The sequence below is a fragment of the Corapipo altera genome, unplaced genomic scaffold (genome assembly GCF_003945725.1).
Source record: "Corapipo altera isolate COAL_440 unplaced genomic scaffold, ASM394572v1 64, whole genome shotgun sequence".
Taxonomy (NCBI): Eukaryota; Metazoa; Chordata; class Aves; order Passeriformes; family Pipridae; genus Corapipo; species Corapipo altera.
Window position 1 is genome coordinate 10,189,033 of NW_020884893.1, and position 25,272 is coordinate 10,214,304.

At 43.4% G+C, this 25,272-nt stretch overlaps 1 protein-coding gene across 2 annotated transcripts; it reads right to left on the reverse strand.

Moving 5' to 3' along the window:
• Positions 1-116: 116 nt before the first annotated feature.
• On the reverse strand, positions 117-25,073 carry RPRD1B (regulation of nuclear pre-mRNA domain containing 1B). 2 transcript variants are annotated; one of them, XM_027645779.1, is made up of 7 exons: positions 24,821-25,073; positions 23,217-23,346; positions 22,058-22,191; positions 15,937-16,049; positions 13,990-14,116; positions 12,799-12,974; positions 117-2,622 (listed from the first exon to the last, which is right to left on the reverse strand). In XM_027645779.1, exons 1-7 carry the CDS (start codon positions 24,969-24,971, stop codon positions 2,473-2,475), a joined length of 981 nt encoding a protein of 326 aa, XP_027501580.1. In that variant the 5' UTR covers positions 24,972-25,073; the 3' UTR covers positions 117-2,472. The 2 variants fall into 2 exon arrangements, with proteins under 2 accessions (XP_027501580.1, XP_027501581.1); XM_027645780.1 differs by lacking the exon at positions 117-2,622 and adding an exon at positions 2,640-4,012.
• Between the last annotated feature and the right edge of the window lie 199 nt (positions 25,074-25,272).

Below are 25,272 nucleotides of genomic sequence, written 5' to 3' on the forward strand. Positions count from 1 at the left end.
AAAGGCTTCGATCACATTGATCCTGCTGGAACAGCAGCTCCTGGTGCTCCTGCAGGGAGGCACCCCAAACAAAACCGAATGGGTGCCAGGGCACTGAAGAAAAAAAGTAAAGCCACTACTGTTCAATGACACCCTCTTTATTCAAAAATAGATATCTATCAGACATTTCAGAATATACTGCTGTCAAATGGCAGCCTATATGTCTAAATTAATTCCTAAGTCAATTCAATATACAGATTTAAGCTTTTGTTAAAAAAAGACACACCGTGGGGAAATCTGTTTAACCTTGAGAGAATGTCACCCAGTTCACCAGATGCCCTTTGCCCAAAAAGTAAAACAAATACAATTAAAACCCACAAGACTTCATTTAAATTAAGCAAAATAAAACACACACATATATATTTGGGAAAAAAAAAATCAAAACATTTCAATTAAAAAGGAAAAAAAAAAAGACAACTCTCTCACAGATCTGCCTGAAACACAAGTGTGAGATGCCAACACATTTGTCTACATCATTTTTTGACAGCTTTTTTGTCCTATAATGGATACAAATTCAATCAATGCTCAAAATAACTTGGTTTAAGCAGCCTTGGGGTAACTCCATAAGCTGAGTCAGGATGGAAAAGAGTCTTTTGGTTTGGGTTCTCGAGGTTTGGTGGGATTTTTTTTTGTTTGTTTGTTTTTCATTTTTGGCAAAAGCAGAGAGAATGTACAGTGCTTTATCTAAAGTCTGGACCATAAAAGGCTGCACAGTCAAACCAACTCAGGGAACAGACAGTTCTGCCACTGGAAAAATTCCTGTAAACTAAAAACACATTTCCTGGCTGGGCAGTGAGGGTGCAAGGAGCGTTAAAAAAGGACAAAAAGAAGTACTTGTCAGTAGGAAAAGGACGTGAGCTTCTGAACAACTTAGTGATCAAAAGATGCCGTGTTGTTTGCTGTGACTGAGTGCTGAATGGGCTACTGAACACCCTGCAAAATAAATTAATGTGGAGCAGAACGAGCTTTGTGTTTCTGCAGGTTTCCTTTCCCAGCTTTGACACCAGCAGCTCGAGACCACAGGGAGGCACAGACACAGCACTTCAGCTCACTTCGGCCTCTGTGCTGCAAAACCTGCGTTACCAGATCAAGTCTCTCCAGAAATGTAACCTGTTTATTGTGAGAGGTGTTAAATTTAAACAGAATTGTATCCAAACTGGAATGGTTCAGTGATCAGACTCCAGCTTGTCAGACCTAACACACAAACTGAAATGTAACTACACCCCTGGCAGCTAAAACACTAGCCAGCAACATAATGGAATTAAGAGCTTTTTAAATTTGTTGGTTTTTTTTTTTTTTACACTTTTCCTGATTATAAAAATCAACTCACAATAATCTGTGACACAAAATTAAGTACATCCTTCTAATATCTACATGCATGGACATGGTACATGTGCATACAGGATATGTGCATATATATGGGTCTATTTTCTATATAAATAAATATTTATACCACATTTAACTTCTGTGCATCAGACAACTTCACTAAAGCTATGGAGAGAGCTTATAGCACTGTATTTTCAATGTAACCATCCTGAGAGCAGACCAGACAACGTCTGTCACAGGGACACCAGCAGATGCCATACACCACTCCAGGTTCTCAGTTCATTAAACCAAAGCTTCCATCACTATTTAACTTTGTATAATGAAGAGGAAAAATGTGGTATAAATCTAAGGTAGCTAGAACAAAATTTACTTCCACTCCCACTTAGGTAACATCCAGTTCTGCTTTGCTCAGCACAGTGTAACTTGAGTCTATCTCTAATTCACAAAGAAAAGCTGCTTATTTTTATTGCCTGTGATTTCAATTTATGCCCCTGCCAAATGGGAACTATCCTCACGACAGGCCCACAGCAGAATGAGGAACTGCAGGTTTAGGAAAAGCCTTTCCCTGTCCCATTGCTCAGCAGATGCCCTCTCCTCATGCTGATGTGGCACAGAATTCACATGCACACACCCCCCTACAAGGCCCACTCCAGGCTCCACTGCTCTCAGAGATGAGGCTCAGAAACCCAACTAAAACAGACAAGACTTATTCAGAAATAACACAATATTTGTACAGAGGGAGGATGCCTCATGGTCAACCTTCCTCTGAAAGCTTCCCAGGCATGTGTGTACATGATTCCCATGACTTTTGTGGGGGCAGCAAGTGCTAAGAGCAAACAGCAACTAAGGAGTATGGGAAAAGACTGAGAGAAGTTTGCCTACACGGACCACCCCCACTCCCTTTAGAGCTCAGAGAACTCACTCCTCTTCCTCCCCTCACATGAGCCAGTGTACACAGAGAGAGGGTGAGCACGAGCAGCCAAGAGGTTGAAAGCAGGGTCTGCAAGTTCCTTCCTACTGCAGAACTTGGAAGACTGGACTTCCAGCCAACATCAGAGTCTTCTTACTTCTGCTGGTAATAATGGAAACTGGGGGACAGGGTTTGTTCTAGTCTGTTGAAAACAGGTCCCCAGCAGATGGCAGAGGTGCCAGACCTCCCGTGACATTGGGCAGCAGTGACAGGTCTGGAAGGCTCTGGATGTGGGATTTCAGCTCCTTGCGCACCTGGGTTACCCGAGCAAGCTTCTGTTTATATTCCTGAGGGAAAGAGACAGGAGAACAAAGATTAAGCACAGGTTAATTAACAGTACTGTTAGTTAAGCCAGGAGTATCTTCCAGGTGAAGACTCACAGAGGGTGGCCAGGCCCTGGTGCACTGAGCAACTGCTGGGCACGACTGCAGACCCTGCCATCTGCACCAGAATTCACAGCCTGCCCACAGCCTCTGGCATCCCTAAACCAACATCCCTGCCCTGCCTTACTTATTTTACATGAAAAATGCCCCCCACTGGGGGGCACTGATAGAGCATTTGAGAGAAGTCTCACTGCAGAGATCTCTCTATCCTTGTGTTCTTATCCAAGGACTGACTCTCATCCGCTGCCAATGTTCCTTTGCTGTCAGAGGCTGCAGACTGAGGCACACCACAGGTATTACAATGCTGCCAAAATGCTCACTGCTTTCAAGCTTGATCAGTTTTGAACATTTAATTAATCCAATTTTCCTTTTCAAGTCATTAAATCAAGCCCAAGTTTTGGTTGTCAAATTTGAGGGTCTCCTCAATGAGCTGTTGGATGACTGATGTTACAACCCCAGCAGCTGTGCTGTGAGACTGGCATGGAAACACAGGCAGGATCACTGAATGTAAACCAGGAAAAGATACACCCATGCTGGATACAGACACTAAAATATTCAGAATTTTATTACAAAGGGAGAAAAACAGTAAGTTAAAAATCCCTGAAGAGGAAACTTGTAGCTTTTCCACAAATAAAGGTCTGGATTGAGCAGTAAAAGTCCAGTGAGAAATCCCTGTCCATGTGCAGAAATCCCCCTGTATCTCAGAGACACCAGTGACTCATCTGTCATGAGGAGAGAGAGGAGTTTGGACCCTGAAAATGGAAGAAAGAACCATACCTTGGTCAATTCTGTTTAGAGGGCACTTAAGAACAGCCCAACACACATCCAAGTTATCCAATACAGGAGCTCAACCAAAGATCAATGTCTATGCAATTTTCAAAGTTTTGTGATTCTAAACATTCATGCAACAGTAGACAGAAATTGAAGGAATAAAACCCCAATATGACATAATTTCTTTTGGAATGTGTAAGTCTTTTACCCAGCTACACAAGGCCTATTTCTCGTGGCACCTCCAGAATGCAGGAAACACTAAGATTAAGATAAAAACCATGCACAGAACAGGCTCCCAGACAGCCAGCTGCAATATCAACTTACTTTTTATTTCTTAATTACTTGGCAAAGAGAACAGTTTACCAGAGAACAGAAATTTATATCTATGAAGATCAAACAAAACTAGGCACATGTTTAATCAAAACATCTTTCTGAAGAGTTTACAACTTTAATCCAGACTTTCTAACCTTCTCAGTGATGGAAATTCTCTTCACCTTCTCCAAACATCAAAGCACAGCAGCTCCTGTGGGGTTACAAGCAAGGAGTTTACACCCTCTGTGTTTCCTTATTTTGAATCAGAACAGTGAGAGCCACCGTCAATCGCAACAACTCCCTGCAATAACTATGTAAATATATCCCATAAATTTCCTGCCAGCACCAAATAAGAATGTCTTTTAACAGCCTATCTCAAACTTAAATCCTTTCTGAGGCCCTGTGAGTTAATATACCAACATAACCAAACACATCTGTAAACATACACAGGATACACACTGAAATAATCCCAACAAAGCCCTCCCAGTTCCTTGAACTGCAGGATGCTGCTCTCAGGCCTAGAGAACAGTAACAAAACAAAACAAACAAAAAAAAAATCAAAAGAAGGTGACACATTAGTTTAGGATTGCAGGGATTTTTCTTATTTTAATGAAAGACAGAGAATCAGGATCAAAATAAGAATGCACCCACATCCCTAGTCACACTCTTCGGGGAATTCTTAAAGAGGGAAACAAGTTGAGAAAGCCACGAGATGAAGACAAAAGAACAAAATCAAACTCCCAGATTTTTTAGCATTAACAGAGAACAGCAGTAGATAAAGAGGGATGCCACAGAGGCACAGCATTCCAACACTTGGCTTTCTTCTCCAAGAGGAATGTGGGAGCCAAACACTGGGGAAAGTGAGAGATGGTGCCCAGACTGCTCTGCTCACAGCTGGCACCTCCCCAGCACTGCAAGGCAGGAGACAGGAATATCTACTGTGTTACTCTATTCCAAATGCTCACAGAAGGTGGAAGAGGCTGAACTCAGACATCCCGAGAAGACAATCTTAAAATAAAATTAAAAAATCATAATTCAGGCCACTTTCAGGGAGTTATGGATATCCAGCCAGGAAAGAACAGGCAGCCCTTCCTCAAGAATGTCAAACTGCCAAGAGTGAGTATCAGCAGGTGCTTCTTTCTTCTGTAAAAATTCTTACTAGAGATAGGAAAGAAATAAGAAGGGCAAGGCAGCTGGCAAGTCCTCCAGGTCTGATAAATGGGCAGAAGGTGCAAATTCCAGACATAAGCCAAAAATACTTCAAATGTGGCTTGAACTGCCAAGGTCCAGGCAAAACAGTTATGGATTTATGGATCCAATTATGGATCCACATAAAACAATTACGTAAAAACCTCCATGGAAAGACTAATGTCCTTCCACTTCCAGGGCGAATCTGACAAGAGGACCAGGATCTGCCATGTCCCATGGACATGGGAGTGATGGTTTTTGAAGAGGATCTGCACAACTGTTACAACTATGTTAAATGCAAACAACACTCCTTTCCCAACAGAACTATTTATGGGAGTGGGAATCTTGCCAATGCCTTGCCTGACAGCCCCGTTCTGAGAAAACATGCTGACAAAGACCCACCAAGATGTGTGCAAACCACACCACTATTCTGGTTATATGAGGGCAAACACAGACTCAGGAGCAATTCCTCTGCATATTAACAGCACCAACATGCTTCCACATTCACAATCAGCAGTTTCAAATGTTTAGGAAAATGCTGCACTTAACATATCCCAATTTTTAGGGATACTCTACATTGAGAGCTACATGGAACACTGAGCTACCACAAATACCCTCTGAATTTGAAGAGAGATTTTGTACATATATGATGACAAAAAAAATAGAAATCAAGTCACCTTGAGAACCATATTCCATTCAAGTAATTCCACCTTACTAACAGGTTAATGCCAGTATTAACCAGTCCACACAAAAGGTTTAAATTTTACATGTCAAAAAACAAACTAAAAAAAAAATGATATAGAGAGAAAAAAATACAAGGAAAAGGCAGCAACAGCCCTCAAACCATTAAAAACTCTGGCTCAGAAAAACATCACTAAATTCAGGAATGGAAACTAAGGGAGTAATCCAGGAACCAAATATTTCCTAGAATAGAGGAATACTTACTGAACTTGACTGGACTAGACTGGATACACAAAAGAGCATGAAAGAGAACTGTCCCCTGCATGCTTAACCCTCTCCATCCCTCTGATCCTGAGCTGTGCTGACTCATGGAAGGAGATGAGAGACTGGGAGCTGGAGCTGGGACAAAGAATGCTGGCTGCTGCACTTGTGAATACACAGCAGCAGAGACGAGGAACCCCCTTCCAGCTGGGGGCTTTGCTTTTTCCACAAGCTCCGGCCATATTCTGCAACGCAGGACTCTGGAAACAGGTTTTATGGGAAACCATGTTTTTCACGTAGCCTATGACATGCTTTGAAACTGCAACTTGTAGATTTTTTGCATAAGGTCCTTCCACTCCCTGAAACTGAACAAATGCCAAGCACAGTTAAAAGAAGCCGCTGCTTCCCGAGGCCTTCATTTGTACTCCGTGTGTCGAGCTAATTGCCTCGCTGCACGGTAGGCTTATATTAAGATTAATAGTATTTGGATGCTTTCTGCCTTTTTTTTTTTTTTTACACAAAATAATGAGATCTCTGCTGTAAGCAGGAGTTTCAGGATGATAGAGAAAAAGTTGGCACTGTGCCACGCGGATGCTTTTGCTAATCAACATTCCCTTTCGGTGCACAGCATTCTACATCCTCAGTGACCAAGAGAGTCAGATACTCGGTCCTTGAAACAAATGCAAAATCAGAATTAACCACCACTGAACAGATCTGACAAGTGTGCTTCATTCCAAAGCAGCCTTGCTTGAACATTATACAAGTGACTGTAATCGACGTGACAGGAAATTCATCCCGAGCGCTGCTGCGTGGCCGGGTTCACCTTGTCGAGTTCCACAGCACAGACTTGGATTATTTTGGCTCAGAGCATGCACTGGACACGTCCATCCCTGTGCAGGGTCAAGCAGGAACATGTTCTAAGTCAACACAGCAATTGCATCCACTGAAAAACATCCAGTCACTAACGAGAATTGGGAAAGCGAATAGGAAGAGCAGCCAGTCAGTCTCAGTTTTGATATGCTACAGCTTGAGCCAGTTGTAGGAAAGCAAAAGACCACAGAAGTTAGGGGAAAATGCCCCAGAGGCTCAGCAGAAATTTGAAGAGTATGTAATGAAGTGAGAGGTCTGACAGGCATGTGTTTATATGATCAGGTAAAATCTGTCTTTATAAACATTAAATATACCACACTACTGCAGCAGGTTGATTAGGTATTCCTTAGCTTGTGCTCCCTGCCACTTATGTGGCAAGTAAAGTACTGTAAAGTATTCTTAAAACATATTCATTAAAACACGTTAGAATAAGAACAGAAAGGGAAAGTTCTGCCATTTCACAAGTTCAGTGTAGCAGAACTGACCTCAAAAGCAAAGTGAAACCAAATGCCAGTGGTGAAGCCAGGTTTCCTCATTCTGCAGCAGCACTAAACCAGTAAATCTGAGGGTTTTATCTGAAAGATGCAGTCCAGGAATCAGAGCTTGAATGATGTATTTCCTTACAGAGTTTCAGTTCATTTTCAGACCTTAAATTTGTTCAGTCTTGCTCTTTTAAATTTGACAAGGCTTCTTTCTTCTGTGGCATCATTCATCACGCTTCAGCAGAGACCGTGTTTGTGCTCTTGGCAGAATTACACACTCTGAAACTGCAACTCGTCTCCTTGCTCTCCTCTTTGTTTAGGACAACAGAAGAGCCAGCAGTAGAAGCCTCCACAGAGCATTTCTCCAGCTGCTGGAGAAGCCTTAGCCTCTGAAATGTTCAAAAGCTCTCAGAAAGGGCCCAGGCTGCTGCTGTATGATGGACACGAAAACTCGCTTCATTTGCAAAATACCCTTCCTAAAATAAACATTGGGAGGGTACATTTGATGTTCACAGCAAAAATCATCATGTAGGGTACAAGCAAGCAGCTACACACTCACCTCTCCAAGCATCTTAATGCTTTTATAGCTAAGCAAAAGAGCGGTCATTTACTTCAGTAAAATGCATAAAACCATTTTATGTTAATATTGGATGATTTTTATTTGTTTTTATTGTTTAGTATGATTCTGTTTGCAGCACTACTGTAATTATAAGTGCCTACAAGCACCTACAAAATGTAGAAATTGGATCCTTGCATGGTGCAAAGAAATACAGATATTGCCTTGACCCATACACGGCCCAACAGATCCAGATTCCCCATGGAATTGCATCCTGTGCTCTTGTCCCACCCCAAAGGCACCACTGGCTCACAGCTGGCAGGACTGGTGCACAGCCCTGCACTTCTGGTCCCAGTAATCACCATTTTGGTTTTACAGATCCCATGGACACCGTGTCTGGGTGTTCCTGTCAGGATCTCCCTGCCCAGGGCACAGAGTCGACCCCTCTGCTGCTGGTTCCCACAGCTGCTCCTGCTACTCCATGCATGTGAAATACTGACAGTTTTGTTCCCTGGCAGAAAAACTAAAAGTTCACCTCCTGTTTTACTGTGTAAACCACTGAGATGAATATATCACAACCCAAGAATTGCTGTCTGAGGGAAGCAGCAGCCACAAAGCCATGCCAACACTGACATGCTACAGAGAGCCAGGCAGTGGAAGCAGCACAGCAACAAATTGCCTATTAACCCACTGAACCAAATTGTATTTCAAGAAAATCTGTAGTGCTGGGCAGTCCAGAAAACCTCAAGTGAGAGTGTACTTCACCCCTAAGAGATGCATTATCAAAGAGGGTTTGCAAATTCCTGTAGGCATGGCTTTAACACCTTATTAAAGGTGCCTTGAAACCATGAATATTAAAACCCACAAACATCTAAAAACCCCCACAGCTCTCAGCAGGACTCTAAGTCACAGTTTTTCAGCTGCAGTCAAGAGTCAGAACACTTCCCCTAAACTGGATCTTAAATACAGTATGTTCTTTATATTTATATATGCAGACATGCAAACACACTTATTTGACTGTAACTACCCCCTCATACACACTGCACTACATACATGTACTCTCTGTGCTATGGGATGTTCCTCCTGTCACAAACACAGGGACAGAAGGGATGAGAAAGAACTGCCTCCACTGACTGCAAATCAAAACAGAAATTCTGAATGCACAATCATCTCTCTATTTTTTCTGCCTCTTTTCCCCAGGAGATTAAAACAACTTCACTTACTCCAGGTTTTCTACTGTCAGTAGTTATTTCAGGTACCCATAAAGCTTCCACACAATTTGCCATTTCCTAGCACTGCTTTCCCTTGGTTCTTCCAGTCCCATCTATTTACCTGACTTCATTTTACAGCTGCCTGGTACACCAACATGGAATGTTCTCCCTGATATCTTGCTGCTACATTTCAGTTTTACGCACACTAATTCCCCGGATTTTTTCTCCTTGCCTGCCATGCATTCCAGAAGAGTGCACTGACTTCAAAAGACAACCATTCCCCTTGAAGTTGTGCAGGCTCAGGTGCTGGAGGACAAAAACCTCCCCAGTTGATTGTGCTCTGTAATTGTAACCGGGCAGCAGTGGCCAAAAATAACACAAATCAGGGAACTTTCATTACAAGTTAAATACTCATGTGAGATACAAAGACATCTTATCTCACACTTATAGAAAACAACAGTTCTTGGTTCTACACCCGTCTGAAAGGAGATTTCATTTCCTGTAACCTGCATTTCTGAAAGGCCAGGCCACCTCTGATCCAGCCCAGTCATGGATGATCAGAGAGCTGCTGCAGTGCTGAGCCCACAACTGCTGAGCGAGATGAAGCACCACTCAAAGAGAAATTTGGTGTTCAGCTGCTCAACAGCAGCATCCACCACACCTTTCAGTAAGTTAACCCGAGGACTATTTACCCTTAAACATGTACACCTTGCTATAGGCTGTTTGGCAGCAGTTTTGGGCCAGCTGATTTTGCTGATTGCCAGAAATAAAGGAACTTTGCCTTCTCCTTCTAAGTACTCTTAGACTACAATCAAGGTATCACCTTAACCCCCCCCAAAGAAATCCTAATTTTTACACTTTCAATTTTTTCCATTGCTACCCCAAAACCAGAGTTTGTCCATAGGTTATGATCTTCAGGCTCTGTGCCAGTTTTCTCCCTTCATATCACCAGTGCTTCTTCACCCCTCGCTGTTTCAGCCCTTACTCATGCCAGATGTATCCATGCTGATGTGTAATTCCTTTCCAAAGCCACCTTTCTCAGCAGAGTGTCCCTCAATTAAACAGCTCTTCTGCAACTGAGGACAGGAGCTGTGTCACAGGGGTTTGACATCACAGGGTATTCTGAGCATTAGCCCACCACACACAAACACAGGGAGTTTATGTGTGTTTTGACAATCTGCTGGTTCATGAAGGGCAGCATTAACAGGATTAATAAACAACTGCAGCTCTTTAGAACACAAAAGCTGCTTTTCAAAAAACACAGATTAGCTCCTTCCATTGTTATCACAGTGAAAGACTTTGTGAGTAAATAAAATACAAAAATCCATCCAGAGTGATTTCCAAATTAGACATTTCCACATGTTAAAATAAAGCCCTGACTTATATTACTGTCAGAAGCCCCTCTCCCCAACCCAGCAGTCTTGGCTAGATTAGGATAACAAAGTAAACAATCCATCTTCTGTCCAAAAACATCCTCTCATCTGAGTCAGGAAACTTACAGCATAAGAGGAAAAACTCATAGTACCAAAGATTGTGGAAAAGATACATCCAGAGAGCAAAGCCTACAATCAGAAGATATGTAAAATTAGATTGTTTTAAGTTATTTCCTCACTTCAGACTTTGCCAGAGTAAATGTTTTGGCTTTTTAATACATTTATAATTGCTACAAGAGTTTCAGATCCTTCTAGTAAAACGCTTATTAGCACTACAAAGAAAAATCCAGGCTTATCAATACTGTGAGAACATCAAAGTCTCAAACAAAACTGATAAGCAGATCTGGCCTGCCTTATCTGTAACCAGCATCTTCCACTGTTTATTAACCCTCTACAAGGCCAGAACAATGGAATGCTGTAATCAGGCAACATCCCTCACTGAGGTTTGAGAGCTGACAGGAATATCAATTCTGCCTCCTGTTCAGTCTTAGAGTGGCATTTCCTGCAACTGTTTAGACTGTTACAGCACTGAGGCACCTTGTCTGGTAGAACGACAGAGATGCTAATCTAAACAGATATTTAATAAGATCCTGATATTTAAATAAGATCATTCTTTATCTTCCAATGTCGTGAAGACCCGTGTTTACACCCCACAGCAAGCAAGCAGCCTGTCCCATTGCCATCAGCAGGATTATTTCCATTAACAAAGCAGCTCAGCCAGTGAAACACTTAATTTTCAGGATTACATTTCTGCCTCTGCCAGAGTTATAATTTTCAAGTAATATTCCTTCCAAAAAAAAGATATTTTTTCAAACAGAAAAACCCCACAATTGTCACAACATTTCAGCTAGTGTATTAGAAATTTTAATTTCATGTTGTCATTATGGATTTCTCAGTTTCACAGTCTTCAACTGACTCAAATTTATGGATTGCTCTGGGCCTTTTAAAACATCACTGTGCAACATTTTGCTACCTACTTCTTGCCTTTTTTAAAACCAAACAGCAATATGTCTATCATTTATGGGTTTTTTTTCACATACACATTTATGTTTCTACTAGACAGGTGTCCTTCTTTCAACAAGAAAAAAACCAAGACCTGATCCAAGACTTCCACAGCAAATAAATCAGGTGCCAAACAGGATTTGGTTTTATGGCATTATCCGTATCCATGTCTAAAGTGCTTTTCACTGAGTCAGTCATAAGACTGACACTACGCTTGAAGAAATTCAGTCACAAGGCATTGAGAAACTCTAGTATAAACACACAGCAAAGAAAACACCCCAAATGAAATTTATCTGGGAACAACGCTGCTGAGTTGTCAGAGGAGGAGGTCTGCCATGACAGCAAACAGAGCCTGCAATCGCTGCAGCAGAGTCTCCTTCCAGGAGATTTTGTCCTCCACGTCCCCTCCCGTCCCAGCCCGCAGCAGCTGTTCATCACCAGCACCACGGTGCAGAGGAGCCCTTAATGTGCCGCCGAGGGGCAGTTTAGCAGATGGCAGAGTGACACACAACCACAGTCATTAATTAAACCCCACACCAGTCCCACGAGGTGGTGCCGAAAGAACTTCCATGGAGAAAGCACGTTTTGGATAAACAGCTGCAAACAGCTGGCTGTGCAGCCTCACACAGTGCTGGGCCCTGCAGGGGGGCTCGGCTCAGGCCCAGCCAGCCCCGTGCTGCTTTAGGGTCCTGCCCTCCTTGTTCAAGGGAGCTGGAAATGCAGTTCACTGTCTTTCACTGTCAGCCCCATTTACACTCCACCACAGAAGCGACAGGTAAGTGGCTGTTCAAGGATGGAGGGTTGATCTGGCTTAAACTGCTTCCCCTTATGAAGCAGGGGCTGGGGAGGCAGATGAGGGGCACCCAATAATGAGGAAAAGAATAATAAAAACCAGAGCAATATAAAAACCCCCAAGCTAATTATGGTAAAGGGGGACTGACTTTTTGAAAAAGGGGGATGTCATAAAAAAAATAGGGTAAATCTGAAGCAACTGTATTAGGTGAGTCTGTTTTATTTTAAGAAGTATAGAGCTCTCGGCCTTCCAGGTGCCCATTAAAACATTAAAACTGAACATGAGAACAGACTTGCATCCTCCAGATTTACACGTTCTATTCCAAACGTAAAAGTAACACCTAGAATCGAACGTAAAGACAACACCTGGAAAGAAATTTAAAGACAACAACTAGAATAAAATGTAAAGATAAAAACAAGAACCATCCCCCTTTCTTTCAGGAGAAACCCACAGATCAGGAGCGAAAGGGGAGCATCCGGTGAGCCAAGCAGCCTGCCGGCCCCGGTAACCCGGCACTCACCTCCAGCTTCTTCTCCTTCTCCGTTAGCACGTCCTTCTGGTTCTGGGTGTACTCGATGAGCATCCGTGCCAGCTGGCGCCGGTCCTCCAGCTCGGCCGCCAGCCGCCCGTTGTACTCGGCCAGCAGCAGACACGCCTCGTCCACCGTCTTCGAGAGCCGCTCCGCGGCCTCTTTGTCTGCGTGTGAAGTGTTGGGTAATTTAGAGGACAAAGTTTAAAAACTTTCAGTCGTTTACAATTCACCAGCCACAGGCACAACGGTGTCTCGTTTGTAAACACGCTTCTGGCTTGACAGGAAAATAAGAGCTGTTATGACAGGGGATATACAGGAAATAGGACATACTCCCTCTTCTTGGGCTGTATTTTAGACACTGACAGGACTGACGGCATTTTATCCTTGCAGAGATGTCAGAGAAGGGAGGATATAAATCTATGAAGTCAGCCTCTATGAACAGGTTAATTAAACTAAAACATTAGGCAGCACTTTCAGGTACACAACTCCAGTGGTTTCCATTTTTAAACAGTGTGCACTTGTTAATTCCTCCTTTATCTGAATAACTCCCAGGGTACTGACACAAATCTAGGAACTGCACACAGTCTAAGAGTGATAGTTCATAATCAGTTTTAAATTAAAAGTCCCTCCAGGAACAAGAGTCATATCAGTTCAACCTTTAAATGCGTCTATTAAAATTACTTTTCAAATGTAATTGTAAAAGTTCATTTAAACAAAGACTGACAGATTAATGGGGGTAGCGAGTTTCCTTTCCCCTAGCAATCAAGGAGTGTGTATACTCAGCAGTCTGATAGAACACAAAAATATAACAATCAAGGAGTCTGTGTGTACTAAGCATAGCCTGATAAAAATTCCAAGATATCCGAACAGTCACGGTGTTCAAAAGCAAACACACCCATTTGACAACTCTGGCCCAATTTCCTTTATATTCTTGCAACATGCTGCTGATGCTCTCCAAGTACAAAAGCCTCAGTCCAAGCCAAAAAAAATAGAAGCAGCTATGTAAGTTTAATCTCCAATGTTAGTTCACAGGATTGCTATCTCTTAATTACCCTGGAGCTACAAAGCAAGGACACAAAAGCAGGAACTTACACCACTACGATTATTTAAAAAAAACCCCACACTTTGACTTCTGAGTTATTCTTTGGACCCATGTTCATTCATCTACCGGTCTCATACCTGTAATTTTCTCCAGTAATGAAACATCTTGAACTTCCTGAGGCAGGGAAGCAATTTTTTGCCGCACTGTCGCATCTCCTGACGCTGCATTTTCCAGATCTTGTAGGGCTTTGATCAAATCCTCGGTCTACAAGTCAAGCGAGCCAACAGTAAAACCAGGTAACCTTAACCACATCCATTTCCCAGGGATGTGGGCCACTGCAGCTGAGCTCACCTACCTTTGAAAGCCACTATTTGGGGAATATTTTCTTCAAATAAATTTTAAACCGTTGCTTCCTAACACAGGGAACATTCACTGAGTTTACACTGCCCCAGGGCGTAGGAACTCCTGCATAATTACAGCAGGGTCGGCTTGAACAAGACTCTGCAGTGGAAAACTTCTCATCCCAATTAAGAGAAGTGATCATGTTAAGACACAGATGAGAAGGACATGACCACACCAGTCTGAGTCACAGCCACCAGCCTTGTGTGCTGCCTCAAGGTGGGACTGAATCTTTTATGCAAGTATCCCTGACTCTTTGCCTCACAGGGCTGTATGGACACCTTTTTTTTTAACTCTTCCAAAGGTGCAAAAATATCTAACCCCAAATTTCTTTCAGTCCAAACAAAACTGTGTCAGATTTCCTTCGTGATGAGGTTTAGAACCACGTAACTGGTTACAGACCATAAACTCTGATGATGGTAAAAGTTCCTCCTGCTAAAGCCAACTTTATAATGTCCTGATTTTGCAAAGCCATGGCTGTCCTCAGCCAGCCCAGCCAGCTCTCTGCAAGAACACAGCTTTCTGCAACTGAACTGGGCTGCCCTCAGCTCTGCTCTCAGCTGCTTTAATGCACTGAGGAAAGATGTGTCAGTTTGAATGAATTCACTCAAAACTTATCCCAGCTTAAAAAGGACATGGATGAGGACAGCCTGAAGAGGACCTTCCCTGATATGTCATATTTCCTCCTTGCTCAAAACAATAATTAAATAAAAAAAGAGAAAGAGAGGTTTCCTAATCAGGGAGAACAAAGTATTGTTTCTTTCTTTTAAAAGTACTGAAGTTTCAATGGGAGGTTTTTGAAAGGGGAGACTAGCCCTGTAAACACAACCACTGATGTTTAAACTACAGTTCAATAGTTTGAAAACTAATAAAACTGACAAATCTTAAATAAATATTTTTTATCTGAAAAACAAAACTCCATTACCTAATATTTACTACTTCCTTGCAAACTGCAAATGATTTCCAACAGTAACAGAGAGTGTTTATCAGCAAGAGAAACCATAAGCTGCAAGGCATCTGGAGGTAAAAACAACAAAAAAGTTTTTGCTTATTTCCTTGACAACTGTTATTTATTTTTATTTTTCAATGTTTAAAGTTTACCAGATGGATGGTGTAATTTTTTATCCTCTTCAAATAGACTCTGGTTTAACATATGTTCATTCTGTAGCCTCAAATGGCCAGAATGATTTTCTACTTCGTTCCAGCTATTTCCACACACCTAAAGTGTGAGCTTCAAAAAGTCTTCAGAGCCAGTTTTCCTACCAGCTCCATACAAACCTATCAAAGGTAGAGCTTTTTAACAGCTTATTGAAAGAGATGGCCTGCAAAAAAATAATTACATTTTGACTGTGTTACAACTTGGGGTTTGAAAGGTTACACACTTATCCTAGAAAGAATTCAAAATATGGTCTGCTCTTCTAGCAGTCCTCTGAGATTCTTTCCTGGCAGCACTACTTAGACTACCTGGAATTGCTCAGAAGTGGCACACTGTTGCAACAGGAATAAAAAGAACCTGTTGCATTTCACATGGACTTCTCAGCCCCGAACTGCATCTCTCAGCTAAATCCATTTCACTTGTTGTCAGCTCCACCTTGTGGCTGTGACACAGGGGACGTGACTGGGACACAGGGGACACGACTGTGTGACTTCCAGAGCTTCTCCCACGCTCAACTCATCCCACATACCAGCAGTGGCCCAGCACTAGGGTCTTGGGGTGAGTAGCTCCCAGGATAATCATCATCTTCCTCCTCTTGTATTTGCTGGAAAGTTCGCTTGAGAGACTTCTTCTCCTCTGCAACTGAAGACAAAGAAACGACTCACTTGGATGCCAGACCTGCCCACCTTAACTATTCCTACTTCAAAAGAATTGTACCAGATGCTCTGATGATTAAGCTCTCTAGAGAAGGGCGATCACAGCTGGACTCTGAAGCTGGTATCATACTCCAAACACTCAAATGCAAAACAGCAATAAAAGGTTGATTTTGCCCCCACATGCAGCTCTGTACCCACCAGTACAAGAACATACATCAGCAGTGTGCACTGCATACGTGTTTGTGCCTCCTACACTGAAAATAGGAAAGGCAAAGAAATGTGCCACTTGTCAATAAATGACAGATTTCAACCCTGCTTAGATGCCCCGGGTAACACTGTGTGTGCAGGTGAGGATTTCTACCAGCAGAAATGAAGCACTGATGAGAACTACACACAGACAGAAGAATTTCAAGTTATCTTTTTGCATCAAGTACGTGCTCACTGTGGTCCCACAATCAACAAAATAACTGCTGGTTATTCAAGCTTCCATTCTTCCAACAAAATAAAGGCTTTGGGACAGCTCTGTGAAACTACAACTCCAAGATGTGACAGCAACAACAGTGATGGGCAGGGCATGGACTGGTCTCCAAGCAGGCAACCTGTAACACTTCAGAAACAGGGATTTCATAAAGCAGGACAGTGTTGTTTAAATGAACCTCAGCATGGCAAACATCAGCTTGAAAGGGAACAGACAGCTTATTTAAAGAGTCAGAAGTTCTAATGCAGCCTTTTATCCAGCCACAAAACCTTCAGAAGACAGATCATTCTTCAGACTTGACACCAAAATTAATAAGATCCTGGGTAATGGCTACAAAAGCTTTGGACAGTCTTGAGAACAACTCTTCAATGGAATCAAGTCTTGCTGAGATAATCGTAGAGTTCAAGGATAGAATCTGTACATTCTTTGATTCACAGGAAAATCCAAGATCACTTGATTTAAAAAAAAAAAAACAGCCTGCCCCACTCTAACGAGGAAGCAAACAAAAAGGTCTGTCCTTAAATGTAGTTTTGCCTGCCTTGTCAGGTGGGACATATGAAAAAACTTCATTTTAATGCAGAGTAAGTCACAGGTGCTGTACATCCTGCTCATGATGGTGAAAGAGCCGAACAACCTTCCCAAGGCAGACCCCAACACATCTGTTAGAGAACAGATTCACTCAAGGAAGACAAAGCAGCACAGAAAACAGTTACCCTAAAACAAATGGACTCTTGATGTTTGCTAGAGCAAAGTTATCTTGCTTAGAAAAAGGGACAGTCTAATTATTGTATGTACCCAACTGATGTCAGAGTGCTGGATAATTTGACTGACAAACCAGTGAGATACCAGATCAATGTGGAAAACAGCTGCTGCCCACTGAGGTCTGCAAGAGACACAAGTTGGGTTGAACAGGAGACAAGCAGATGATAAATGGCCAAAGAGAGCATTTAAAGTTACCCAGCCCAACACAACAGGCCATCACTGCTTATCACTTGTGTGTACTTACCATAAAGTAATTAAACAACAGAGGATAAGCACAGTAACCAACAGAAGAACACATGACCACAGCACGCACACAAGTGAAAATTAAAATGAGAGAGAGCTGAGATTCAAATTGCTGAAGAGCTATTCCTGCTGTGCTGCCAACTGTCTACCACAAGACACGTTACACTTGCTCACCACTCCAACACAGAGGATACAAAACTTCATTGAATTTTCCATCTGACCAAGGCCAAGTGAGTCTGATTGGAACCACTCTCAAGAAGGTGGTGCTGAGCACCTGCAGCCCTAAGCACCAGTCGCTGGAAAATCTTAAAAACAACACCTCAATTTAATCAAAACAGAAAAAGACCCACACCTATTTTCAAACTCAAGAGCATACAGAGCAAAAAGACCCCTGAAAGAGAACAGAAGCATGGGACAAATTATAACACACCCTGGCTGGGCAGCTTTCAAACTCTGCCAGCCAGGAGCAATTAAACCATTGCAGCCTGTGCTTCCAGAAAAGCCTGTCAAATCCAGCCAGAGAAGGGGAAAGCAAGCACTGAGAGCAACCAGGACTGATCAGACTGTAACACATACCTGAAAAACAAAATAAATCAAGAAATCCTTGTAGAATACTGACAGCTCCATCTGGGAAAATCAAGAGCCCATCTTGAATGGACTTAAAGAGAGAAGCCCCTACTACAAATGAAGTCAACTTTCCTGCTTCAATGGGGTCTTCTTCACAGCTCAGAAACTGAACTACTCCCTAGAAACCTCCATGGGGCAAGGCACCTCCTTTCTCCAAAACAGCAGCTCTCCTAACAGCTTTGCAGTGACACTCCAGGTTGTTACCTTGCTGTTGCAATGTCCACAGAGACCTGTAGAAGTATTTCTGCACCAACTTTTCAAACTGTCTCCAGTGGCTTGAGGAAGGTGAGTCAAAGGCCTTGCTGAGTATGTATGAGTTTTCCTGTCAGCTGGAAACCCGGGAGATCTTCCCATCTCAGGTGCTTACCTTTTTATTCTCATCTCTTGAGGACTGGTTTTAGAGGTAAACAGGCTTCTAATGGTCCAGCACCCCCATCAGCTGTTCTAACTCCTTCTTTCTTTGGAGTAGATTACTTGTTGTTTAAGCTCTCACAGTATTTGTTGGTAGTCTCCCCTAGTTCAAGTGTACCTGGGGTTGTCCTGCTCCAAAACCACACCCAGACCTGGCCTTTATTTCAGCTGCCTTTATTTCAGCTGCCCTCAGAAGCCTCCCTGCCTGTTCTCCTCTCTGTTCTTCTCCGTTTTTTAACACGGGTCTGACTTCCTGCACCAAAATTTGCAACATAAACACAATGAGAGCAGTCGGGGAGCAGCTCAGTTCTGTGTTAGAGTGACACACTCCTACATCACAGCACATTCAAGGACCTCCTTCAACTGCTTATTACAAAGACAACAAAAAGAAAACACGTCAGCTAGATCGGTTGTATTGCCTGAAGGGTTTCACATCAAACCTCTAAGACCTAGTTTTTCCAGGCTTTGAGAGAAATGGGTGGTTCTTCTCTTCCCTACTGCTTGTGAAAAGAAACATTCTAATAAAAATGAGATTAATGAGAAAGCAAATGCAAGCTTAAGGAATACATTTACAGATAAAACAATACATCAATATTCAAAAGCTCATTTCCATGTATATGCAGATCTCCTTAAGGAACCTGAAAGACTAAAATCTGGTAGTCAGCTGCACCACTGAGGAGTCAAAACAGGGAATACAATGCTTAGAAAGGGCCAGTTCTTTTACCTCTCTGCCTCTCTGAAGGGAATGCTTCATTATCAGGGCAATCAGCTCTGCTCCACAGCAGGAGTTTAGCATGTGCAGCCAAAGGAATTGCTGTGCCTTACCCAAGGCCTTGCTACTCACTAAACAAGCTGCACCACTGCAACACACACCAGTGAGCTTTAAAGGCATCTTTCCTCACTGATACAGACATTTTGACAAGCTTCACAACTCTGTGGTGCTCTCAAGCCAAGCAGAGCCATCTTGCTCAGAGAGCAGCAGCACCCACCAGCCCAGGAATGTCAGATACTGCAACATGAAAAAGCCACAGAGAACCACCTGCACTGACCTGTTGCCATTCCTTGGGCTGAAGAAAAGCACCAGGTACTCGTTATCAACAGCACCAGATGCTCTTAAGGAGCTCCAACATTTTAACAGCACAGCTTGAACCAGTCTGGAGACACTCATAGTGCATGTGTCTCAGCTGTGTCTACCCTCAGTGCACATAAATGCAGGAAGCCAGAAGGGCTTTGGATGAGCACTGGACTATGGTTTTCCACATCTATGACAATCATTACAGCTACAAAACAGGAAACCTTAACCTCCATCTTGCTTATGTTATTCTGTTTGAAAACAGAATACAGTAACTACAACAAAGCCTTCTGCAACACAGTCACCCACCAGAAACTCAAACATCAATTTATCCTAGAAATCCAGATGAAACTAGCTCTTACCATTAAGAAGCTAATTTGAAAACAAGCCAGTCAAAACAAAGAAAAAGGACAGCTTTGCTGAATTTTTCAATTTTTTTTTCTCTTAGCTTAAAAATCTCAGGGTTTTTTTGACAATGAATTGACAAGGCAGCAGCATTCACACTCATGAAAAGGCCTGAGCTTTCCCTCAAACAGAAGATACTACATTAATATCTCCTCTTATCCAGATAAAAGCTAAGTTCCTTGCCAAGTGAAGTTGTGCACACAGCAGTTCTTACAGCATTTGTCCCACAGACAAAGGTCTGTAGGAAGGGTTTGATTTTGTACAAACATTTTTAAGTTGAGAAGACAACAACAGCAGGAGTGATTGATACCATCAGCCAGAGAGAGAGGACACCGAGCAACAGCTGTTTGACAACTGACCAGGAAATACAACACATGGTATCAATTACCAATGTCTTTGGATTCAAAGTGGAACATTTGTGAAACACCTACCCACGTGCATTAAATTCACAGCTTCAAATCCTCTGTTAATGAGTTCAGCAGGAATTCAGGCATGTAAATTCTGTCCTCTGATGACACACAGGTGCCTCACACATTGCACCCAGACAAGAGGAACCCCAACATGAGCCAGGTCACACAGAGTCTGTTCACCTTCGCCCCTCAGAGAAACAGACTCCCTCTGACCCACACAGATGAGACAAATCCTTTGGTCAGGGCAGTTGGCTCACAGCATTTGGGCAAAAAATGGCAACACCTTCCAAAAGTCATAGCTCAATCAGAGGCAGGGGGAAGGGCTTTGGTGGGAGGTACTCAGGCACTCACCCAGCAGCTCTGCTTGAAGCAGTGTGAGAAAAAACCACAAAGCTACAGCCATAGGTGTAAGTCTTCACATACAGGTCTCATCAATGCTCATGTCTTCATATGAATTCTGCACTAAATACCAGCTCCATCAGACCTTGTTTTCACCACCTAAGCACAGCATAAGAGCCCTTTACTAATGACCAAACCAATTCTCTCACAGTATTACACCTCTGTGGGGAACAGAACAAAGTATGACCAGAGCAGCCATGTCAATCAGGCTCATTTGGTGACAATGACATTCACAGAATCTCACAATGGCTTGGGTTGGAAGGGACCTTGAAGATCATCCAGTTCCAACCCTCCTGCTATGGGAAGGGACATCTTCCACTAGACCAGGTTGCTCAAAGCCTCATCCAACCCAGACTTGAACACTTCCAGGAATGGGGCATCCACTTCTTTTAGCTGCAAAGTGGGCAAATATTCCCTTGACAAGAACACTCCTGATTTTTAACAAACCTCACCTTCCATAGCTTAAGCATCCTGCTGCTCCCCTCTTTCCACTGCAGCACTACCAGTGAAACACTTCCAGGTGCTATAAAAGAAGCAGGAACTGCCAAAGCAGTATCAAAGCACAGTAAACACAAGCTTATGCTCAGTTTCTCATGTCTCATGCAGTAATAAGGTTATAACTGTGATGTTCTAATGGTGTTAAATGATGCAAAATTTTCCCCAAATGATGTAAGAAAAAAAAGAGACCAGACAAGCTTCTGGGCATAAATTCCAGACTTCAATTATTAAAAATCATAATAAAACACAGTAACTATGCAAAACAAAACAATTAGCACGAGAAGGAAAGCACTAACAACACTGAATAAGCCATTATAATAAACCCAGCTGACCAGTCTCAGAGATGCAGAGTGGGACACTTGACTCAAGGTGGATGCAACAGTTCCCTGCACAACTGACTTGCCTTCACCCCAAAAGGCAGCCCTGCAGGATTCTGTCTGCACAAGCAGCACCACACATCACCTCGAGTGAAGCTCACTGCCAGTCACAACTCACAAGGCAACACATCTGCAAACCAGAACCATGGGTTTACACAAAATTAGACTTCAAGACAATCCTGAAGAATGTCCACGACCAGCTCGGGCTACAGCTCAAATAAAGGAGCCCAGAGCTCAACTCCTCATGGTACTTCCAGTGAAACACACCCCAATTTAAAACCAAAATGCACATGACCAGCAATATGCATTTACCTTTTGTTTGGGGGCTGTTGGAGTCTTCCATAGACAGTTTCAGCTGCTGGATGAACTCACTGCCATAGACACTCCTCTCCTGCCAGATGTTCAGCAATCGTTCCAAGGGCTTCTTGCAGCCCTCGTCTGCTTCTCTGTTCAAAGATTAGAAAATTATTACAGCTCAGCTGATCAACACTCCTGATGTTTTAAGAGAGCATCTTCCAAACTACCAGCTGCACCCACTGCAATATATGCACATGTGAGAGAATCCTTCTCATAGTGTCTGAGACAAACTGTGCCAAACACATTTGTGGCCAATTTCCCCCTTTATTGGAACTAAAGATTGTCTGGAAGTGCCCCACATTCCCACCCCAAAGCAAAGGCAGGCAAAGCTGTAAAGGAAGAAACCTGCTATTGTTCGGAATTTGCAAGAAGAGTCATAAAATACCCTCAAGCTGACATGTTTACAACTCAAGAGTATTAACTTTAAACAGTTGTTTCAGTCAATAACATTCCAATTAAAAGCAGGTTGATTGGATCATTAGGCACTTAAATGCAGTCAGAGAGCACACTGACATCAGACAGCCCTCCAGAACAGACACCAAACACCCAGAGCATTGATGCTGCTTAGCTGAGATAACAGGAGTTATTATGCTATTTAGAGAAAATCTCAACTAAACTACAGTCCATTTCTGATAAGGTGGTGGCTGCATCACTTCTTCCCTTTTATGTAGGAAATCCTTCCTTCCTCCAGCAAGGACACTACTGACCAGGTAGAACAAGCAACACACAAAGAAACCACGCTCAAAGCAGGGTGGTGGTGACAGTCCAGTGACCCAAAACATCATCTGAGAGTGGGGCAGAGCCATTCATTACATGGCTTTAATAAACACACCCAAATGTTCAGTTTCACTGCTCAGGAACGGATCTGCCAGATCCTTTGGGAACAACTGAAATGAGATCCATAGGGTGTGAAGTTTGCCTAAACAGAGATATTAACACTAAACAGTTCCCAGCTGCAAAGCAGTCAGAATCCAAACTCTACTAGAGACAGGGTACGAGCATCCCTGAGACTTAAAAAAACCAATAACAAACAACAAAATCCAGGTGAATTAAACTTTGAATAAGAAGGATGCAAATCCCTAGAGAGGAAAGTTGAAGAAAGGCAGCAACGTACCTGGCAACATGAGAAAATGCATCCACAAGAACAGATTCGAATTCCCTGGTAAATTCAGGACCTTTCCTCTTACTGTTCTGGATGACATCGTTTGCTAAATATAGGAAAGTAAGTTTCCTACTGGATTTTGCTGAGAAAGGGAAAAGAAGAAGGAAAGAAAAAACAGAGAAAGAGAGTTTGCATTTATTTTTCACTTCTTTCACCCAGAATCATTAACGTGTCTTTCAAAGTTGCTTATAGATTCACAGTCTAAAACAAAGTTCAAAATATTTCTCTGTTATCAAGGCGAGTCAGGAATCTTGAAGCCAAGTAGTTCTAAATCTCCTCACTTCTGCTCTTCCTTAACCAATAACACAAACATGAGTTTAATCCTTTTTGTGCACAGTGACCCCTCAACTCTGAAAAAAGCTGTGTAATAAACAAATTTTAAACACGTGACTAAAAAAAGCTGTCCTAACCCACCAGTAAATTAATAAAACAACAGATTTCATTTTTTATTAATTAACTTCAGGAAAAATACTTGATACAGAACCCCATAATTCAGAACAGAGTAAAACTGTAGGAGAAAGCTATTGCAGAGACCCAAATATTTTCCAAACAATGCTGTGACAGAGCAACATCGAATTTCTTCCACATACCATAACTTTTCCTATTTTGACACCACCAGTTTCTATCTCAGTGTGGTCAGAATCAGTGGGATTCGCTGTTTCCTCAGAGCACAACGGCCACGAACACGGCAGAAAACTAAAGTGCTCATTTCTACAGCAGGTCGAGCTCGGATCTTCCAAAACTTCGTATCAGTCACACAGAAGATACTCCAGCTACTCCAAAGGGCTCACACTGCTGGTGCCAGGGGTGGGAATGGTGATATTGGCTGCTTTCAGAGCTGCACTTGGGGACAGGGCATTCACACAGAATCCCAGAATGGTTTGGGTTGGAAGGGGCCTCAAAGAACACTTAATTCCAACCCCCTTCCACCAGACACTGACACTGCCAACCTCCCTGACTTCATGATTAAACCATCCGGAAAACTACCTTAATTTAACTTAAGTTAATCTGCAAGGAGGAAAAAAAGCTCAAAGTATTTCTGGATGACAGCACCAAAGAGATACAGACAGAGATATACACGTAGATCTCTACAGCCACCCTTTCTTTGCTTATCTCTTCTCCCCTTAATGCAATTCTATAACGGGCGAATTGTATGAATCCAAACCCAAGAATTTAAAACCCAAATCTAAAAGGTAAACAGTCAGAGCACCACACAGTTGCCCTGAGCACACCCAGGGGAACATAATCTGTTTTACACGCAGAGAGCAGCGAGGCTGAGCATCCTCACAACCACACTTCGCTGCGTCTCCATCCCCCGCCTTCCCAAAAGCCGCCTTTATCAGGACGCACCAGGAAACACCCCTCACACAGGGCATTTCCCTGCAAAGTTTATTAAACAACCACAACAGCAGGGAAACAGCGCCCAGGCTCCGTTAAACTCCCGGGTCACCAAGTTCGCCCCGCGGAGCTCCGATACCGTCATGAGGAGGAACCGGCCCCGGGGCTGCCGGAGCGGCCCCCGACGAACAAACCAACGCCCCCCTTCCCCCGCGCACCTTTGCGGAGCTCCCGGTGCCACACGGCGACGATGGGCCCCGCGTGCTTGCGGTGGTGGATGAGCCACAGCGAGAGCGTCTGCACGCTCTGCTGCGAGTTGCTCAGCTCCGACAGCTTCTTCTCCAGCGCCGACTCCGAGAAGGAGGACATGGGGCCGGAGCCGCTCCGCCCGCCGCGGGGGGGGGGGCGCGGCGCGGCCTCACCGACAACAACCCGCCGGGGCCGCCGCCACAAGATGGCCGCCCGCGCCCTGACCCCGCCGCGGGCCGCGGGGCGGCCGCCTACGGAGCGCCGGAGGGAGCCGGGGCATCGCCTGCGCCTGCGCACTGCCGGCAGCCGCGACTTTTCTCACGCCGCCCGCCCCGCGCCCGCGGGAGCTTTGTGGCGCCGACAGCGCCGGTGCTGCCGCGTCACTTCCGGCACCCTCAGGGCCGCCCAGCGCGGCCGCGGT